This window comes from Dermochelys coriacea, chromosome 4, assembly GCF_009764565.3.
Source record: "Dermochelys coriacea isolate rDerCor1 chromosome 4, rDerCor1.pri.v4, whole genome shotgun sequence".
Taxonomy (NCBI): Eukaryota; Metazoa; Chordata; order Testudines; family Dermochelyidae; genus Dermochelys; species Dermochelys coriacea.
Genome location: NC_050071.1, coordinates 65,023,367 through 65,045,809, shown reverse-complemented (window position 1 = coordinate 65,045,809; position 22,443 = coordinate 65,023,367). Strand labels below are relative to the sequence as shown.

The following is a 22,443-nucleotide window of genomic DNA, read 5'->3' as shown; positions in this document are numbered from 1 at the left end:
ACCAATGATGTATAGAATAAAGCACTTGTTCCTTAACGGTCTCTAATATTAAAAATCAACAAAAAGGTTTATTAGATATGTCTTCTTTTAATCACTGCAATCTAAATATTGAATAGTGTGGTGGGGGTGGAGGAGAAAGAAACTAAGAAAATGCATAGCTGTAAAAGGTGAGCATTTATAATCTTTTGAAAGCCATCCCATCATTTATGTACATTGTCAGGCAGTCTCATTTTTTCTTGCACCTTTTTTTCCTCTAGAGGTCAGGGCATCTGAACACTGGTGGAAGATAAATGCATAACTTTCCCTTTAACCTTTTTAGCCCATCCTTCCTCTTTGAGTTTTACTCCAACATGCCATAGGTGGGTTTTCCTTTTTAAATTACCTCACAAGTTTAGGATGTACCAGATACATCTGAATTCAGTTTAATGACAGTTTCTCTAAATCCTGTTAGGAGCCAAACAACCCCCTTTGTCAGTGAACTGCAAGGCAAGATTTTCAAAGAGTTTTCCTTTTTAAAATCCGTCTAGAAATGTCTTTCTCTCTTTTAGCACATGGTACTCTCCTGAACCACTACATATTTTTCAGTTAGGGTTCACTCCTGCATCATGCTAAGTGCTCTGTCTCAATCAAATGAGACACTTAAGCATGTGCTTAACTTTAAGCATGATTAAACCTACTAAAGTCAATAAAACTACTCACATTCTTAAAGTTAAGCATATGCTTAGGTGCTTTGCTGAACTGGGCTAAAGAGCTCAGCCTCTTGCAGAATCAAACCCTTACAGCTTAAACTTTTCTTCCCTATGTCAAATGCAGGTTCACAGTCTAATAAAGAATAAAGGAATGAAAAAAAAATAACTATATTTAATAGACAGAAATCCTAGTGTGTAACAATTTCATCATGATCAAAGACCTGTGGAGAAGAAGAAGAAGAAAAATGCTAGGGTTATTCCTGAACTCTGATATTTTGTACAAGTTAGCTGTACCAACCAAGACAATGAGAGAGAATCTGTCTTATACAGCTTTTTTCCCCTGAATGCTTTTTGACAAGAAAGATTAATGAAATGTTTATTATAGAGGGCATTGTGTTCTTTCATCAGTTAAAGTGATGGTGCCTAACTGTAGAGTCTGAATGTCAAGTTTTAAACAGAGTTCAACTTTATATATTCTGTACAAAATGTTATCAAGTAAAGAGAACACTAATTCCTTGAAATGTGTTTGTTTTTCTCTTGATGTAAATACCTAGTTCCACTCTAGGAAATTCATGGTTTATATAAGACTCTTACTGGTGTGAAAAATTCAGTCAGTTAGTATCATGCCAGCTTTCATCTCCAAAAAGCTGTGTGACAGGAAGTATCACATTTGCTCCCTTTTTCAGGATGTGGAGGCTGATATTGAAATGCTTTTCCTTTTTAATGGAAAATTAGTATAAAACAAAGAAAAAATAGACACAATACGCAAGAAAAATAAGCAAGCCAAATAGCGTCCAGATTAAATCCCTTTCACCATAATTTTGACTATCTCACCTACAGAAAGAGATTGATTCTGCTCACACTCCAGGAGGTTCATCACAACAGTACTTCCAGTTTGCTGGGGCAGGAACTGTCCTGCTTTATGGGACCACTACTTGGGGCTTATGGAGGTATTTACTGAGAGGGGAGAAAGGAAGTTTGGGGATATATTATTAGAGGGACATGCATGGCAATGTAGCAATAACACTCATAACCTCTCTCCTGAAGTGGGGGATATGGAGGGAGCTGGGATATTGGATGGGGAACAGGGCAAAGAGCTGGTTGGAGGGAAAATATGGTCAGAAATGAGACAAAGGGGGCTGCATATTTGTTTCCCTTTGCTGAATGCCTTCCCTTTGGTCTCTGCATTAGGGCAGCCCTAACAGGCCTCCTACAGCTCAGAGCTCCCTAACTCTATCACAGCCACTCCCTTTTTGATGAAGTACAAAAAATATTATGTAGGAGGTTAGACTAGTTGATCATAATAATGGTCTCTTCCGGTCCTAAAATGTATGGTCTATAATGAGGATTATTGTGATTAAATTATATATTTATATCCATCCCAAGTACAGCTTCCTTAGTCAAGGAAGGTAGAAGAGCCGGAATTTTTTTTTTAATTGGGTTGGTTGATGTATAAATTCTACGTGATGTAAGGGGGACTCGTCTCTGACTGATCTTATGAGACCCATCAGAGCAAGACTTCTCTTCTTCAGATGTTAGCAATAATTGACTTGCTCAGGTGGAGAAAGAGTTACACCTGGATGAGATATGAAGGGCAAGAGGTTGTGGACAGTGGAGGGGAAGGTTTTTAATACATATTGAAAATTTTAAGTGCTTATTCAACAGAAAGACTCTGATTTACTGCAATGAGAGTTGGATTGGTCCCTTAATGCTATATGTACAGAAAATTAAGCATTTGAAGTCAAACATGGATAAAGCAGCTCAGTAAGCAAATCAGCTACTGCTTCATCTTCAAAATACTTACAATAATTAATTTCAGTAATCAACAGAGCTAATGAATATGGGCCTAGAGATGTAGTTCCTAAATTCTTATTTCAAATTAAAATAAGGCTCTAAAAGGTCAATAGTTTACTACTTGGAGACACCTTATGTCAATTTAAAAAAATCATTTACTTGTAAATTTCATGTAGAATCTCATGCATTCATTTAATCAGAACATAATTCAGTATTCTTTCCAGAATCTATTTACCAATGTTCCCCTATCTGTCAATGCATATAAACCGATGTCCTAAGAGGTGGTGATCATACAATCACTGTATTGAGTAAGGATGGTCTTGTGGTTAAGTCACTTCAGATATCTTGATTCAAATCCCAGATCTACCTCCAGTCTTCCTGTATGACTATGGGAATGACATTTAATTTCTCTTTTCTTTGGTTCTCCATCTGTAAAAATAAGATCAATAATACTTCCTTTCTACCACCCTTTGTTTGTCTTGTCTATTAAGAATCTTAGATTATAGGCTTTTTGAGGCAGTGATTGTCTTTTTCTATGTCTGTATAGCGCCTAGCACATTGTGACCTATAGACACTCCGGTAATATAAATTATAGTAATGTAATAATAAAGTATTGACCACATGCTAACTAGACCCATTCCCTCCCTTCCACCAGCTAGTGAAATACTGCAGGGACTGCCTAAATGCTCTCCTGGAAGACATTGCTAATGACTCTTCCAGAGGAAAAGTTACCAGCACCTCTCAGAAAAACTTTACTCAGACCTCTGCTCAAAAAATCTGTTCTGCACACAAGCATGTTGCCCAACTACTGCCTGGTTGTGATCATTTCTGAGACAGATAAATGAGAAGTTGTTGGCATCATCACAAACTGCTAACCACTCACCTACCTGGACCTGAACATCACCTAGTTAGGTTTCAGCCCAGGTCGTGACATAGAAACAATATTAATTGTAATGGTCAAAGATCTCCTTAGGCCAATGGATTGAGGCCAGATATCTGATGACTCAAGGTTTTGGTGGCCTTTGAGCATCTGAAATTACTGACACAGCTGCACGACCTGACTTAGAAAGATGGAATTGTCTTAGACTGGTTCCACTCACTCCTTTCCAATTGTTCCCAAATGGTGAAGGATGACTGTTCTTTCTTCCAGCTATATGGTCCTTGTGGAGCTCAATACTCTTCTGTTCAACATTTATATAAAGGCACTCAAAATTATCATGACCTAGTGTCATCAGTACACCGGTGACAGACCGCTCTACTTTGTTTTATCTTTTGATCTTGGAACTACTGTCCCCACACTCTATCAGTGTCTGGCTGGCACATAGTAAGAGATGGATGAGAGCCAGCTTGATGCAGCTAAAACCAGACAACATAGAGATGATACTAATTAGTGGGGAAAGCACTCTAAGGACCTGGTGAAATGTGAATGCTGATCTATAGCTATCTGTCCAGCCATTACAATATACTCTGCATTTAAGGGGTTTCACTGGAACATCAATGTCCACCCTGTATTAAGAAGAAAATTTGTACACCAGGTCCTCAAAGTTCTTTCCCAATTAGTATCACTTCCATCTTGTTTTATATTGAAAATATGTTCCCAAGCCAAACTGGTAATAAATAATAAGATAACAAAAATGACTTTCCCCTCAAGCATTTTGATGTTGGGGTTGATTTTTGGGGGGCTCAGAACTCAAAGCATTGTTACTGTGCAGACTTCACAAGAGACTGTCAAAGGGTGCAGCAAAAGATATTTTATCTAGTTAATTTTAATTTGGAAACAGTAAAAAAAAAGTAAACCCAATATAAAGTTAAATACTTCAACATACAACGACCCAAAGGTTTCCTGTATATTGCTTACTAGAAATTTGCAGTCTCACAATTTAAAGTCCATCAAGCTGCCCAAAACTGGAGAAAGGATCAAGGGCTAAAAAATTGTCTCCAACTCCAGTCCTGCTTCCAGGAGAGGAGGAGGGAAATTTAGCCATGAATTGCTGAGATACCCCCAACCACTTGCTTGTCATGTGCATGCTTACATTTGGTTCTTGTTTGGACTTTTTATGTAGAAATCCCCCCCCGGCCTTTTAGATATGACACAGTTTTAGTAGCATCTCTGTGTCCATGCAGGATATTATTATTGTTAGGAGTGCATGTCTTTATCATAGAATATCAGAGTTGGAAGGGACCTCAGGAGATCATCTAGTCCAACCCCCTGCTCAAAGCAGGCACAATCCCCAATTTTTTTTTTTTTTGCCCCAGTTCTCTAAATGGTCCCCTCAAGGATTGAACTCACAATGCTGGGTTTAGCAGGCCAATGCTCAAACCACTGAGCTATCCCTCCCCTCCCAATACTAGATTACTTTGTGACCTGGGGGCACCAAGGTGTCAATTGCCCCTTGCTGCCAGAGAACTCAGGGACTGGGGGTCTACTCAAACTGGCACAAGGGCCCAGATCCTCAAAGCCTAAATATCTTCGAGGCTGTGGGCCAACGTGACCGGCAGGAAATCTCAATGATTCAATGAGCTAACGCACAAAAAGCAAAATCCTCTATCAGCAGAGGAGGAGAAGCGCCTCTACAGGGGACGGGGTCCCCACGTCTCCCCCAATCAGTCAGACTTAAGCAAGCGTGAGAAACGAAGGGCGCAGGGCGCCCAGTGCAACGTTTGGTGTGTCCCGTCATGAGGTTGCCCCACGCCGACCCCAAAGTAGGGGGCTAGGAGCAGCAGCTGCCAGGATAGACGGACGCTGCTCGTCTGCACCCCCGATGCATGGGACAGGGAAGGCGCGGGTGAGGTCTCACGGACCCCTCTGGCGGCACGGTTCTGGGCGCTGACTAGCCCGTGGGAGGTTACAGGGCAGCAGCGGCGGGAGGGCCAGAGCCCAACGCCCAGCGGCCGCAGCGAGATCCCGGCGAAACGGAAGCCAAGTCCGTGCACGTGGCCGGGCGGGGAGGGGCGACCAGCGGAGCCGCCGGGAGCTGCAGCATGGCGCCCCCGTCCCCGGCCGCCAACCCCAGGGTCTTCGTCGATGTGGACGTCGGAGGCGAGCGCGGTGCGTGAGGAACTGGGGAAGGTTCCCGGGCAGGGAGGGCGCGAGAGGGACCGTGGCCCTGGAGAAGGGGCGCGAGACCCCGGGGAAGGAAGGCTGGCGGGCAGCCCCGCGGAGGGCGGGGTAGACGGGAAGGGGCAGCAGCCGCGGCGCCCCCCCCCCCCCCCCGCGCCTTGCCCGGCCACCCCGGCGGCTCTTGTGCAGCCCCCGCCCCCCAAGCCGCTTTGGGTTAGTAGCGCGTCGCGCTGGGAGTCCCGCTACGGGGAGCGGGGGGGGCTGCTCCCGCGAGCCTGCCGGGGGCTCCTGTAGGGCAGCCCCCTCGCCTCCGAGAAGGGATTTGTGGCCTGTCACCGTGCGGGGCCTGAGCGCTGCCAGCCCAGCCTTGGGTCGGGGCCTGCGTGCTCCGGGGGCAGCCGCGAGGGCCTCAAAAGGTTGGGCTCCGTGTGGCGCCCGGTCTGGGGGCGCGTCGGCGCTACAGTCGGAAGGAAGGAAGGTAGGTAGGTCGACTTACAGCCGCTGCCGTAATTATCGTGGAGGCGGATGGCCACGTTACCCTCCCTTCTTCTGGCCTTGGCGTGCAGCCTCACCAGGAGCGCTTCCAGTGACTGAAGAGGGGGGGTGGGGGATGGGAGCCCAGCTGCCCCCCCCCCCGCCGCCGCTGCGGGCTTCTCCCCTTCCCGCGCCCAGCTTGGAGGGCAGGCAGCTTAGAGCTGAGACCCAGCGGCAGCCCAGCTGGGGAGCCGGGAGCCTGCTTTCTTGTCAGTTTCGGGGCCCCCAGAATCCCATGTAAGGAATGCATAAATGACACACATCCTGTGTCACCCTAACTACAGTATACCTTTTTTTCCCACCAAATGCATCCGACGAAGCTCACTGTAGCTCACGAAAGCTTATGCTCTAATAAATGTGTTAGTCTCTAAGGTGCCACAAGTCCTTCTTTTCTTTTTACAGTATACCTATCATACATAAGCCTCTTGTGGAGGTCTTGGGGTAGTAGGGCACTTACTTCCGTGGGAGCAAGCCTGTAGTGTAGACACTGAGGTAGGTTGACAAAACGCAGCTTATGCTGGCCTAACTCGGGGTGGCCAACCTGTGGCTCTGGAGCCACATGCGGCTCTTCAGAAGTTAATATGCATCTCCTTGTATAGGCACTGACTTGAGGGCTGGAGCAACAGGCGCCAACTTTCCAATGTGCGGGGGGCTCACTGCTCAATCCCTGGCTCTGCCCCAAGCCCTGCCCCCCCCTCCACCTCTTCCTGCCCTGTCCTTGCTTCTCCCCCTCCCCAACCTCCTGCAGGCCACGAAACAGCTGATCGGGAGGGAGGGGAAGGTGCTGATCAGAGGGGCTGCTGGTGGTGGGAGGCGCTGGGAGCAGGGTTGGGGGAAGTGATGGGGGGCTGCTGACATATTACTGTGGCTGTTTGGCAATGTACGTTGGTAAATTCTGGCTCCTTCTCAGGCTCAGGTTGGCCACCCCTGACCTAACTCTGTAGTGTAGACCAAGCCTGGGCCACACAGGCAGCCAGCCAGCCAGCACTTATGTTCTGTACAGCTCTGAGTCAGCCACATTGAATCCAGCAGCTTGCCAGCCATGATCTCAGACTTCTCTTCTCTGTACCAGACTTGTACTTCTCTGTACCATCTTGGACACAAAGATGGTTTTTGTCCTTGCTTATATCTTCCAGAGTTTAATAACTTTGTTTCAGGAGACCTCCTGCTGTTTTTTCTTTCTTTCTATGATCTTCCCATTCCCTTGCTGATATCTATATAAACATCTATATAAACAGGGCTTCCATTGTTTGGATTCTTTCATACTTAATTTACATAGGAGACCGATAAATAGCTGCCTTCTTTCTTCTCTGCCATCGAACCTGTGTCTCCCTGTTTGGCCACAGATATCAAAGCATAATATCATTAAGTATCCATATTCCCTCATATAATGTTAATACATACATTTCACAGCGATATTAATCAGCAGAGTGTCAATAGCTTTCAGAAAAGACCTCACTCTGAATTCTCTTATGTACAGTCATACTGTGTATAATCATCTGATTCACTTGAGATGCAGACTCCTTGTCTTTATAGACCAGTAAACCTTTGAAATGGATTCTTCTGAGGGTATGAGAGTTACCCCTCAAAGTAAAGTTTATTCAAGCTGAGAGGAAGACTGCATGGCATCTGATGGTAATGGAAGCTCCCGGCTCTTTCTTCCCATGCTGGTGTCTACTAAAATGCAAATTGCTCTCTTTTCCACAATCTTGCTACCACCCACCACCCCTGGTTAATTTGATGGCCCTGTTTATTGCTTATATTTAAATTGAGGTAAACCCCATTCCTTTGTTTAGGATAAACCTATTTTAAAATCTCCCTGATTAAACACACTTCAGTCATAACTCCAGCATATATCCAAAACTCTTAATACACACTGTGTAAATACATCATGCAAGAAGGTTAATGACCAGTGAGTTATCTTTCAAATGATACCTCACTAGGCATATTTTTTACAAAGATTATAATAGTGTATACAGTGTGAGGAGAGGGGTGCTTAGGGCTACACCATCAGAATCCAGAGAAACAGATCCATGCACCAGGCTTCACAGGCTGACGATGAACTTGGGCATAACATGGGAGAGCAAATTATTGGGGATTTACCACCATAATAGGAGTCCTTGCTATGGCAGTAAAGAGACACAATGTGACATGGCTGCTACCCTAAAGAGTTCACAGTGTACAGGCCTGACCCCACAAATACTAATCAAAAGGCACAAGGTGCTACGTGAATGTCACACTTAAGACAGGGGCTGGCTGAAATACCACCCAGTCTGGGTCATACATTGTAGCACACACAGTTGTTTTGACTTTGCCCCAGAGAGACCACTAGTGTCAACGTGCCATGTTCCATCTTGATTAAAGTGATCCTCTCAGATGGATTAAATCTAGTAGACCCTGATTCAAAGCTTCATGTCACTTCATTGACTTTTTGGGGGATGGGGGGTGCCATGGCACAGTCATAGCGAAACAGGACATAAGTTGTCTGCTGCAAAAAAGGGAAGTTGCTGCTAGAGGGAGGAATAAGTGGCATAGCTGGAGGTAGTGGGGAATGATTCTTCATAGGTATTTTTGCCTCCAAATGTGTGTTAGTCAACGGCCTCTTGAGATCATGGGTGTCACTGAAGTAGAACTTTCAAAACTTTACCTCCAGCTTGTGAAAAACAAACAAACTCACAAACACAACAACAACAAAACCAACCAATGAAAAATCAGCGCTTGGAAAATTTAGCTTTTCAAGATTTAGGTAAAAATAAACATTTCCATATTGTCAGAATTTCATGTGTGATTTATTTAACAGTAATACTGAGAATAAAAAACAAGGTAAAAGTGAGCAGTTCTTTAACAAATACTAAAACCAACTTACCGAATTACACTTTCAAACATTTTAATTTACTTTCATTCCATTATTAGATTTAATGTTCATATATTTAGCTTTCAGTACAACAAAATTATGTTAAGAATTGCCTTACTTAGAAGTTATTTAATTGACTGGCAGATTGCAGCTGTTTTCTCATCACCACTGACAGTTAGCAGCTGCTTGGAATGGAATCATTGTAAAAAGGCAGCTTTGTGAGATTAGAAAAGGAATACTTGTGACACCTTAGAGACTAACAAATTTATTTGAGCATAAGCTTTTGTGAGCTACAGCTCACTTCATCGGAAGCAAAACTCTATTTTCCCAACAGGTTCTAACAAGAATATGTGCTGCACAAATCTGGTGCACTTTTAAGTCTATGTGAGTCCTGTGAGCATGTCCAAGAGCAGAATTTGACACATATATACGTGTGGATTGTTTTCTAATAGTTTTTAGACACATCTGTCATCGTCTCCCCCTTAACCAGTTCATGGTGCCAGTTTTTCACTGACTGTATCTATGGCGGGGTGGGCAAACTTTTTGGCCCTAGGGCCACATCTGGGTGGAGAAATTGTATGCAGGGCCAGGGCAGGGGGTTGGAATGCGGGAGAGGGTGTGGGGGTGTGTGATATGCAGGAAGGGGCTTAGGGCAAGGGGTTGGGGCAGAGGAGGGTTGCAGGAGGTATGAGGGGGGCTCAGGCAGGGGTTGGGGTACTGGAGGGGTGTGGGGTGCAGCAGGGGGCTCAGAGCAGGGAGTTGGGGTGCCAGGTGCAGGAGGGGTTTGGGCTCCGGTCCAGCGCCGCTTACCAGGAGCAGTTCCGGGGTGGCGATGGCGCGCACTGGTGCCAGGGCAGGTTCCCTGCCTGCCCTTGCCCTGCGCCACTCCCAGAAGCAGTCGGCACCATGTCCCTGTGGCTCTTAGTGCACAGCCCTTGCCTGTGGGTACCTCCCCTGAAGCTCCCATTGGCCACGGTTCCCCATTCCTGGCCAGTGGGAGCTGCGGGGGACAGTGCCTGGAAGCGAGGGCAGTGCACGGAGCCCTCTTCCCCCCCGCCCCCTTGGGGCTGCAGGGACATGGTGCTGGCTGCTCCTGGGAATGGCGAGGGACCTGTGGTGCTACAGGGGTTTGCCCACCCCAATCTATGATAACAAACATTGTGGCTGTAATTCACTAGCTCCACCCATGGTAGCAGTAGGAGGGATATGGAAAATTGTATATTTTAAGGATTAGGTTAGTTTAACAATGGCTTAAATACTGTTAATTCAATCATTAATCCCCCCCCCCGCCCTCCACCCCCTTCCACACTTACAGATCTGCTATATAAACATGTTTGTCTTGAGATGCTGGGCTCTTCCACTTGTTTTTCAGGATTGGAATGAAATGTGTGCGCACTCTTTCTCTCTCATATTCCAGTTGGTCGAATTGTCTTAGAATTGTTTGCAGATGTTGTGCCCAAAACTGCTGAAAATTTTCGTGCACTATGTACAGGAGAAAAAGGGATAGGGCCTACAACTGGAAAGCCTCTTCATTATAAAGGATGCCCTTTCCATAGAAGTAAGTTTTGAATCATCTTTATTTTGTTGTTCTTTTCCCATTTTCTATTTAAGTTGCATAATATTAACAGTTGACTTCAAGTATTTTGAAACCAGTTTAATTTCAATATTGGGCGGGTAGGGATGTGTGTGGATTTCTAACAGTGATCAGTACTTACGTTATGGGCTGGTCTGGCTTTCATAGAACTCAGGGAGAGTTTTCTTGGCCTTTCAATATTTAAATACTTTTGAGTTAGTGATTTAGAAAGGAAAAAAGAAAACTCAGAGCCAAGCTACAGTAGAAATATATTACAAGTGATTTAGCATAACATATGGCCTTTCTAAAATGAACTCATTAGCTATTTTGGTTTAATACAAGAGTTTTCAGTTCAGAAAAGTAATGGATTAGAGAATAGTAGAAATGCATTATTTATCCCTCTTTATTTTATCTTCGGTCTACCTTGACCATGTTTTTGTAGAGAGTGCATCAGTAGTTGGTAGTAGGCTTGTTCCAATGGCAGTAGTACAGCTGTGGGAGTCTTTCCACTGACTTCATTGGGCTTTGAGTAAGGCCCAGTATGAGCAAGGGATTTTCTTTGCTGCTGCTTACTCGTGTTTTTCTCTACAAGAGCTGGTGGTGGAGGTTATTAGGAAGGATTTGTATTTGTGGACTGAATCCTGGTTTTGTGTGTACATGTTATGCTTTGCCAGAACATCTCACAGTCAGTGCTGTAGGCTTCCTAATATGAAACTGCATTATACTAAATACGAAATCATTAGTTGATGTGAAAATAATTTTTTTATATCCCAGCTTGCTCTGTTGTAATTGTGGACTTTTCTTCATATGTTGAGGAACTAGACTATTAAAGCTTTGAAAAATACATTTCTCTAAAACAGTTATTATACTCTGGGACATAAGGTTTTTGAAATTATTATTTTTTTTTAGCTGTCATCCAAGAATCTCAAAGTGCTTTATGAAAATGGATAATAATTCTTTACTTATATTACAGATGGAGAAATTGAGGCTCAGGGAAGTAAAATAGATCACCCAAAGTCACTCTATCAGTGACAATCTGGGATAGAAACTAGGCCTTCTGACACCCTGACCCCTGTACTTTCACTTAGGTGATGCTGTTTGACATTTGCATATATAAATGAATCATTTAATGAAATATTTTACTGAGAGTGATAAATAGATTAAATGGTTTTCCAGTTGAGGTGTGAGAGTCGAGTGTTGTTCAAAAAACTGAAAATGGGTAATTTGAGGGAATCTGATAACTAAGAAATATTGTTCACTTTTGTTTGGGTATAACTGACTCGCCTGACTGTTTTGCTGATCATAATTCCCTCTCTACAGTACCCTCAAGATTACACTTCTGTTGCCCGTCCTTCTCTTGAGTAAAATAATTGTAAAAATATGTAGGATGTAGATGCAAGTTATCATCAAACCATGCTATATACTAAGGATATATGGCTTATTTCTGGTATTGCACAATTATGTGCCCAGTGAGAAATTTGATTGATTGTTAGCCATTTTGCTTTTTCTATATTAAGCCACAAGAAGTTGTGAATTTCTGGTTGTAAATATGGAAGTGTTGAGGGGATTCTTGCTCATATAAGAGAGGAATTAAGGCTCATGTTGATGAAGTGGGGTTGGTCTTCACCCTTGAATTTAATCCTGCTTAACGTTCTTCCTGCTTTGACACCATCTCTTATGACTCATTTTCTACTTAATAGTTATTAAGAAATTCATGATCCAGGGTGGAGACTTCTCAAATCAAAATGGCACAGGTGGAGAAAGTATATATGGAGAAAAATTTGAAGATGAAAACTTTCATTATAAGGTAAAGTAGTTAAAAATGCTAAATGGAATCAGGTTTTGAAATTAGGGTGGTTTGGTTCTTATTATTCTAGTGGAATCTTAGAACACTTATTATGATCCATGATGATGTCAGTCTATGAGGAGGTGAAGAAAGTTGTAGTAGCTTTACCTGTAAAATATTTCAGTTTTAGGGGAAAGACTATCACTCCTACAAAACAAGAGCAGCAGCACTTTAAATTCTCTTCATAGTTTTAAAAATCATGAACAAAATGACATCATTAAATTGTGCATTGTGTACTTTGGCTGAAGGAGAGGAAATATTCCATAATAAAATTATTACATTGAATATTAGAGGAACTTTATTTCTGGAGCAAAATTTCCTATACAGTGGTTTTGAATTAAATAAATCCTATGGGTTTTGTCATCATATATTTGTGATTTAAAACAAGGGATTTCTTGCATTTAATCTTGTAAATTCAGAAGGAGGAATCTGTTGCATCACATCTTTTTCCATAAATACTGGATTAATGTAGTCTTTGCAGAATCCAGCAGAAGCAAAATTTGGGCAGGTTGAGAGAAAGTATTTACTTCCATGCAAATATCTTCCATAACAGGAAAAGAAACATTAATAAAGACTATTTTATATTCATGTTTTTGCACTCCTAAGGTTGCGTTAGTTGGAAAGTCTTGCTGTAAAGAAAACTTTAAGTGTCTGTGGGTGCGGATTCCATTATAGGTGCACATGCAGCTCATGCATGCAAGATGGGATTTTTTTAAATAGAAGTGTCCATGGGGGCCATGCTTACACCCAGTGTCTTCTCGTGCTCCTGTGCAAGAACATAAAGGGTAGCGTGACCATGACCCTCACTCAACTCCTTACTACCTGTGACAAAGAGATGGAAGCCAGCCAGTGTCTGCCCCACTACTCCTTCCTTTTCAAACTTTTTGGTGAAGAAAAAGAGAAGAAGAGACCCCATCTATACCTCCCCATACAGCAGGGCTAGGCACCCTACTGCGCTGGTGGATTCCAAATCATCCAATTGAAACTCTTCCTGGCCTGTGACAGACTTACCTTACTGGTCGAAGAACACAGTAAATGACTGTTCTGTTTGAGGGGAAAGTCGCATCCCCAATAAGTATGTGCTGTGCTAATTTTTCTCCTCAAGGACTTGCAAGTTGAGGGATGTATAGCTGTAACTGCACCTCCTCCAACAATTGATAAATGCCACCGTGGAGCCTACCACAGTTCCAAAGAATGGGAAGGTTCATCTTCAGCGAGTGCTCCACTGAGTAGACACCACTTCATAGCATGAAGCAGCGACAGGAAAGAAAACAGTCAAAAACTGTGCCAACCACATTGGCATTAGGGCCATCGACATTGGCACCAATAACTTTATTGGTACTGCGGCTGGTTGACTCAGCACTGTCAAATAGAAGAGTTTCTCAATATGGGCAACTCAACCCCAGTCTTGATACCAGAGATCCATGATACTTACTGCACCTCAGATAAGCCAGTCTTTCTCTCAGCTCCTTTAAAATCCACCTTAGTGATTTCAGCTTGTCGCCTGCTGGAGCAAATCCTGCTCTGTCTTCTCTCACCCCATGGTATCAGTTCCTTAAAGGGCTACTACGCAATTCCCCCCCAATCAGAGGATGCATTTGAGCATCTGTCAGTATTCTCCCTATGTTACCTCACTCTGAAGATGATCTTCCTAGTCGCTATCACTTGAGCCAGCAAAGTGAGTGGCGCTTCAGGCTGAATCTCCCTGTATAACATTCCATAGGCACAAGGTGGTGCTAAAACCTCATCTGAAATTCATCCTTAAAGTGGTCTCAGAATTTCCATCTGAAGCAATTCTATCAAGCTACTTGTCTTCTTCCTGAAAGCACATTTGGTACCAGTTGAAAAGAAATTTCACATACTGGATGTGTCCAGGACTCTGCTTTTTTCACTGACAGGACCAAAGCATTCAGACATCCCCTTCCTGGTATGTTTCTGGTTAGAGGTGTTCCAAAGGTCAAGCCATTTCATCACAAGATATTAAAATGGATTACTCAGTGCATTTCTTTGTATTACCAGTCAGCTGTTGTACCTCTCCCACCAAACGTACAAACTCACTCCATCAGAACTCAAGTGACATCTTCTGCCTGTTTCGGAAGTGTGCCAGTATCAGAGATCTACAAGACAACAGCATGGACCTTTGTCAAACACTGTGCTTTGAACTTAGCTACTAGGTCCGTTGCCAAGTTCAGGAGGACAGTCAGTATTCTACTGAGGCAGCTGAAACTCCTCATTTCCACCATCCTGAAGGGATATTGCTTGCCAGCCACCTACTGTTGGACCCATACTCCAAGAAGAAAGAATTGGTACTTACCCTACAGTAACTGTGATTCTTTGAGGATGTTCTTTTGAGGCCAGTGTGGATCCCATGACGTGCTTTCCATTCTTGCTTTCCAGAGTCCTCATCTACCATGGGCTTTGAAGTGTGAGGAACTTGAGGGAGGGTTGTGGCTGTCCAACCCTTTTTGCCCTCATACTGGAGCACAAGGAACCAGAGGTCACATGTATAACTTTGCAAGACAGTGGTATAAAAATCAATCTTGCATACATGAAGTGCACATACACCTACTATGAGATCCAGAGCGACTATGACTTCTTGAAGAAGCACAGCTTCTGTAGGGTAAGCATCCATTCTTTTGTAGAAGACTTGAGCAAAGCCTATGTCGCAATCTATATTTCCAATACATGTGAAACTTTTTGGCTGTGATTTAGAAAAAAGTATTAAAGAGGAAAAATCTGGATGGTGAAGCAAAATAATCCATGTGCTTACTTAGAAGGAGGCAAAAGAATTGTAGGGGAAAAGTATGTGATTATACAGCAATAAGTTTTAAATTATAAGGCCTCAGTCCTGCAAACAGCATGGAAGTAACTCAGTTCACGTGAATAGGTGCATTAAGGTTAATGAGACTACTCATGTAAGATAAGTAATGCACAAGTGTTTGATGGACAGGGTTTAAGAAAGTATTTAACAATTTCCTATTAATTGCATTATTACTGAGTCAGTTACTGTATCTTGTTTTTTAAATGGGACACAGAGAGCTGGTTTTAATGTCAGGAGATCACATCAGGCACCCCTCAACTGACTTCTCCAGTTTTGGTGTTTAGACAGCATGGAACTGATTGATGCAGTTAAACAGCCAATGCAACATTTCTTGTTAACTGATTGTAGTGTCGAATCACTAAGCCTGCTTGCCACAAACTATGGGAAATATAATAAAGACAACTGTCCTCTAATGTCAGGGAAGATGAAGCCAGTTGCAAATTATGTGTGGTCCTCAGTCCCCTTGCAGGTTGTCTTATTTGGGGTACATTGGATGTCCTGGTAGTATATCATTGTAACCTTGTAGAATAATCATATCTTACTTATATTTGCTTTGATGGCATTTTCTCATACAGCATGATCGGGCAGGGCTGCTGAGCATGGCAAATGCAGGACCCAATACAAATGGCTCTCAGTTCTTTATCACAACAGTGCCAACCCCTCACCTGGATGGGAAACATGTAGTGTTTGGCCAAGTGATCAAAGGAATGGGTGTTGCTAAAATACTAGAAAATGTTGAAATTAATGGAGAAAAACCTGCAAAGGTAAGATCAGGACATCTAGGACACTTGTTCCATTATATGGTACCTTCTGTGAGACCTGTTTTAGTATTCTGTGAGAATTAATTTTAGTTGTGTTTTTCAGTATGATTCAAAATGGCTTTGCTTTTGTTAGATCAAAACTAGAAAAAGTTTTTCTGAGCTTTGTCTCGCAGAACATATAACATTTTCAGATTAGCTTTTGTCTTCCATTGTAAAAATGACTGACTTCCAGGCTAAAAGTCACAGGATTGGTAAAGCCGTTTACTAATCCTAAATAAAATATTTATTTAGATCAAAGAAAGTATTAAAAACTGGGAAAGAGGAAAAAATACTTTGTAGTTAATTATTCTTGATATTCTACATGTGTAAAACTCCTACAAATGTTAACTAGTTATTACTAATCAATTTTCACACCGCCATTGGAAATGAGGGAGGAAGATAATGTCTCTGCACATTGAAGGTATGAGAAACCGAAACCTGTATAAATGAAGTTGTGACTTGCCAAAGGTTGCAGAAGGAGTTAATGTTAGAGCTGGGTAGACGTATGGAGTTCTTGGTTCCCATCCTGTGCTTAAGGGGACAGGTATGGGGAGTGTTTAATGGTCTAACACAGGGGCAGGCAAACTTTTTGGCCTGAGGGCTGCATCGGGTTTCTGAAATTGTATGGTGGGCTGGTTAGGGGAGGCTGTGCCTCCCCAAACAGCCAGACGTGGCCCGGCCCCATGGGATTCCTGCCCCAACCAACCCACTCTGTTCCCTGACGGCCCCCTGGGGATCCCTGCCCCGAACTGCCCCCCACCGCCTCATCCTTCACCCGCTCTCCTTCCTGACTGCCCCCCCCGGGACCCCTGACCCCTATCCACAACCCGCCTTTGACCACCCCCTGAACTCCTCTGCTCTCTATCCAACGCCCCCCTGCCCCCTTACCATGCTGCCTGGAGCACCAGTGGCAACTGCCACCTCTGCAACTGCACTGCCCCAGGAGCTCGCAGCCCTGCCGCCCAGAGCATTGCGCTGGTGGTGCACTAAGCTGAGGCCGTGGGGAAGGAGGAACCATGGGGGAGGGGCCGGGGACTAGCCTCCCGGGCCAGGAGCTCAGGGGCCAGGAAGGACGGCTGAATTCTAGTCTAACAGTATTGAGCAAACCGTTTAATTAGTACATTTAACATGGCTATGTTAGAAGATTAATGGCTCTTTGTCAAACATAAAATATGACCAATTATTTTTCATCATCAATATCTCCTCCATAATATCTGAAAAATTAGCCTTGTTGTTGGAAAGGAAAGCATGTATTTTGCTTCATTTTGCTACCACTCTGTAAAACCTAAAAACACACATGCTTTTCTTTTCATGTGTGGTAGCATAGATGAGCAATTCAGTCATTCCTAGTGTAATGGCTTCTTGTGGTGTGATCCTGCTAGATTTTTACAAGCTAAGTGGTCTTAGCCTTGGTTGATACTTCCAAGAAACATAGAGCAGCAACAGGAAGCGGTAGTGAATCAATGTATGTGTCACCCTTTCACATCTGGCGTCGTCTTCACTGCTATAATAGATGGGGTTTTTTACCTCAGAATCTAACATGCATGAGCTATCCTGAGGTAAAAACACAGTGAAAACTAGGCAATTTAGTTTTACTATGGGGTAAATAGCCCTATACTCCCTCCAGTGGTTAAACTTGATGAGTTTACCTTGCAGTGAAGCTGAAAATGAAGTTTCATAAGGATAGTTAGAAGCAGCTGAAGTAGGCTTCTGAAATCTATAGTTTGGGAGTGACAGGAGACAAAAGAACTAAAGCTTTCCGATTAGTGAATGGCATATTGTACGCCTCCTGTTTTTTACAGTTGTGCATTATTGCAGAATGTGGAGAGCTGAAGGAAGGCGATAACTGGGGAATCTCCTCAATGGATGGCTCTGGAGATACTCACCCAGATTTCCCTGAAGATTCAGATGTAGATTTAAAAGATGTAAGTCATTTTTCTTTGAAGATAATTATTTTTCCTGTGCAGTGATGACATAACCTGAGATATATGGTGGTTGTTGTCAAGTTCACCAGACTTCAGTTTATTTTTAAGACGTCTGTTAGGGCAGGATAGAGGTAATGGGGAATTTTGTGATACTTTTTTAGCTGCTCTTTTTAATGCTAATTATGATTTTTTTTTCCAGTGCACATAAGGCTAAAAACAAAACCTTCCGCTTAGAAGGGTTTTTTTTCTATTCTTCCTTTATATCTGCTACTTAGTTCTTCATTATGGTGCTGTAGTGACAAGTTTCCAGAGGCATAATTTATATAGGATTTCATAGTATTAATAGCATACTCTGGAGGTTATTTAAAGGTTTATTTAGTTTCTTTCCATAGTTAGAAAATCATCTCATTACCACATTTTTCACCCACAAAGCAATTTCTAGGCATGCCCTGTGTAGACAGACAATTACCATCGTATTTGGCAGGCAGCTAATTATCAGCTTTACTTTATGGATCTAGGCCCTGGTCTACACTAGGCGTTGAGGTCGAATTTAGCAGCGTTAAATTGATGTAACCCTGCACCCGTCCACAAGACGAAGCCCTTTTTTTTGACTTAAAGGGCTCTTAAAATCGATTTCCTTACTCCACCCCCGACAAGGGGATTAGCGCTGAAATAGGTTTTGCTGGGTCGAATTTGGGGTTCTGGGGATGCAATTAGATGGTATTGGCCTCCGGGAGCTATCCCAGAGTGCTCCATTGTGACCGCTCTGGACAGCACTCTCAACTCAGATGCACTGACCAGGTAGAGAGGAAAAGGCCCATGAACTTTTGTATTTCAGTTTCCTGTTTGGCCAGTGTGGCAAGCTGCAGGTGACCATGCAGAGCTCATTAGCAGAAGTGACCATGACTGAGTCCCAGAATCGCAAAAGAGCTCCAGCATGGACCGAACGGGAGGTATGGGATCTGATGGCTGTATGGGGAGAGGAATCCGTGCTATCATAACTACGTTCCAGTTTTCGAAATGCCAAAACATTTGTGAAAATCTCCCAGGGCATGAAGGACAGCGGTCATAACGGGGACCTGAAGCAGTGCTGCGTGAAACTTAAGGAGCTGAGGCAAGCCTACCAGAAAACCAGAGAGGCCAATGGCCGCTCTGGGTTAGAGCCCCAAACATGCCACTTCTATGATAAACTGCATGTCATTTTAGGGAGTTCAGCCACCACTACCCCAGCCGTGTTGTTTGACTCCTTCATTGGAGATGGAGGCAACACGGAAGCAGGTTTTGGGGATGAGGAAGACGATGATGATGAGGTTGTAGATAGCTCACAGCAAACAAGCGGAGAAACCGGTTTTGCCGACAGCCAGGAACTGTTTCTCACCCTGGACCTGGAGCCAGTACCCCCCGAACCCACCCCAGGCTGCCTCCCGGACCCACCAGGCGGAGAAGGGACCTTTGGTGAGTGTACCTTTTAAAATACTGTACAAGGTTTAAAAGCCAGCATGTTTAATGATTGATTTGCCCTAGCATTCGTGGCTCTCCTGGATATACTCCCAAGCCTTGGCAAAAGGTTTCTGGGGAGGGCAGCCTTATTCCGTCCACCATGGTAGGACACTTTACCACTCCAGGCCAGTAGCACGTACTTGGGAATCATTGTAGAACAAAGCATTGCAGTGTATGTTTGCTGGCGTTCAAACAATATCCGTTCTTTATCTCTCTGTATTATCCTCAGGAGAGTGATATTATTCATGGTCACCTGGTTGAAATAGGGTGCTTTTCTTAAGGGGACATTCAGAGGTGCCCGTTCCTGCTGGGCTGTTTGCCTATGGCTGAACAGAAATGTTCCCCGCTGTTAGCCACACGGTGGGGGGAGGCAAAATGCGACCTTGTAACGAAAGCACATGTGCTATGTATGTAATGTTAACAGCAAGGTTTACCGTGAAAGAGTGTACCCATTGTTCTATAAAAATGTGTCTTTTCAAATACCACTGTCCCTTTTATTTCCTCCACCAGCTGCATGTGTTTCAAGGATCACAGGATCTTCTACTTCCCCGAGGCTAGTGAAGATTAGAAGGCAAAAAAAATGCACTCGCGATGAAATGTTCTCTGAGCTCATGCTGTCCGCCCACTCTGACAGAGCACAGATGAATGTATGGAGGCAGACAATGTCAGAGTGCAGGAAAGCACAAAATGACCGGGAAGAGAGGTAGAGGGCTGAAGCTGAAAGGTGGCAGCAGCGTGATGAGAGGAGGCAGGATTCAATGCTGAGGCTGCTGGAGTATCAAACTAATATGCTCCAGCGTATGGTTGAGCTGCAGGAAAGGCAGCAGGAGCACAGACCGCCGCTACAGCCCCTGTGTAACCAACCGCCCTCCTCCCCAAGTTGCATAACCTCCTCACCCAGACACCCAAGAACGCAGTGGTGGGGGCCTCCAGCCACTCCACCCCAGAGGATTGCCCAAGTAACAGAAGGCTGGCATTCAATACGTTTTTTAAACTTTTAAAGTGCTGTATGGCCTTGTCCTTCCCTCCTGGGCTACCTTGGTAATTATCCCCCTATTTGTGTGATGAATTAATAAAGAATGCATGAATGTGAAGCAACAATGACTATTGCCTCTGCAAGCGGTGATCAAAGGGAGGTGGAGAGGGTGGTTAGCTTACAGGGAAGTAGAGTGAGCCAAGGGGTGGGGGGTTTCATCAAGGAGAAACAAACAGAACCGTAGCCTGGCCAGTCATAAAACTGGTTTTCAAAGCTTCTCTGGTGCGCACCGCACATCACCCTCCCTTCTAACCGCCCTGGTGTCTGGCTGTGCGTAACCAGCAGCTAGGCGATTTGCCTCAACCTCCCACCCCGCCATAAATGTCTTACTCTCACAGATATTGTGAAGCGCACAGCACCAGTAATAACAGTGGGAATATTGGTTTCGCTGAGGTCTGAGTCAGTAAACTGCGCCAGCGCGCTTTTAAATGTCCAAATGCACATTCTACCACCATTCTGCACTTGCTCAGCCTGTAGTTCAACAGCTCCTGACTACTGTCCAGGCTGCCTGTGTATGGCTTCATGAGCCATGGCATTAAGGGATAGGCTGGGTCCCCAAGGATAACTATAGGCATTTCAGCATCCCCAACGGTTATTTTCTGGTCTGGGAAGAAAGTCCCTTCCTGCAGCTTTTGAAACAGACCAGAGTTCCTGAAGATGTGAGCGTCATGTACCTTTCCCGGCCATCCCACGTTGATGTTGGTGAAACGTCTTTTGTGATCCACCAGTGCTTGCAGCACTATTGAAAAGTACCCCTTGTGGTTTATGTACTCACTGGCTTGATGCTCCCGTGCCAAGATAGGGATATGGGTTCCGTCTATGGCCCCACCACAGTTATGGAATCCCATTGCAGCAAAGCCATCCACTATGACCTGCACATTTCCCAGGGTCACTACCCTTGATATCAGCAGATCTTTGATTTCGTTGGCTACTTGCATCACAGCAGCCCCCACAGTAGACTTGCCCACTCCAAATTGATTCCCGACTGACCAGTAGCTGTCTGGCGTTGCAAGCTTCCACAGGGCCATTGCCACTCACTTCTCAACTGTGAGGGCTGCTCTCATCTTGGCATTCTTGCGCCTCAGGGCAGGGGAAAGCAAGTCAAAGTTCCATGAAAGTGCCCTTACGCATGCGAAAGTTTCGCAGCCACTAGGAATCGTCCCAGACCTGCAACACTACGTGGTCCCACCAGTCTGTGTTTGTTTCCTGGGCCCAGAATCGGCGTTCCACCGCATGAGCCTGCCCCATTAGCACCCACCCAGAGCACGTGCTTTGAGAGAAGTCTGTGTCCACGTCCTCATCACTCTCATAACTGCGCTGACGTTGCCTACTCGCCCAGTTTCGCTTTGCCAGGTTCTGGTGCTACATATACTGCTGGATAATGCGTGTGGTGTTTAATGTGCTCCTAATTGCTAAAGTGATCTGAGCGGGCTCCATGCTTGCTGTAGTATGGCGTCTGCACAGAAAAAAGGCGCGGAACGATTGTCTGCTGTTGCCCTGACGGAGGGAGGGGCGACTGATGACATGGCTTACAGGGAATTAAAATCAACAAAGGGGGTGGCTTTGTGAGAAACTGAATGGCCGCCTCAAGGATAGAACTCAAAACCTCAAGGATAGAACTCAAAACTGGGTTTAGCAGGCCGTTGATTTCACAGAGGGAGGGAGGGAGGAGAAAATGAATACAAAACAAATCTGGTCTATATGTTTTGTTTTGAACCACTTCATCTATCTTCATACATCTTGCTGGCAGCAGACTGTGCAATACAAGCGCTAGCCATCATCACCTCCTGGGTGCTCGGCAGATGATGGTGCAGAATGACTACTGGCCATCGTCTTCTGCTAGCTGCAGATTAAAAGACGGTGCACTGCTGGTAGGACTCAATCGCCATGAGACAAAACAAGGGAAATGACCTGGCTGAGTCACTCCCATGTTTGCCCAGGCATCTGGTTAAAAGAGCACCCAGGACTACGTCGACGACGACTACCAGTCATACTGCACTGTCTGCTGCC

At 44.3% G+C, this 22,443-nt stretch overlaps 1 protein-coding gene across 3 annotated transcripts in view; it reads left to right on the top strand.

Annotated features, from left to right (window-relative positions):
- The first annotated feature begins 5,050 nt into the window (after positions 1-5,050).
- The window catches only part of PPID (peptidylprolyl isomerase D), a 48,572-nt gene continuing 31,179 nt past the window's right edge, over positions 5,051-22,443 (top strand). For 2 of the 3 annotated variants that reach the window (XM_043513242.1, XM_043513243.1), the window contains exons 1-5: positions 5,379-5,532; positions 10,350-10,490; positions 12,206-12,312; positions 15,748-15,936; positions 17,775-17,897. In XM_043513242.1, coding sequence (XP_043369177.1) covers positions 5,466-5,532; positions 10,350-10,490; positions 12,206-12,312; positions 15,748-15,936; positions 17,775-17,897 — 627 coding nt within the window. In that variant the 5' untranslated portion in view covers positions 5,379-5,465. Of the gene's footprint in view, positions 5,533-10,349; positions 10,491-12,205; positions 12,313-15,747; positions 15,937-17,774; positions 17,898-22,443 lie in introns of all 3 variants that reach the window. The other variant, XM_038399066.2, reaches the window with a different exon arrangement.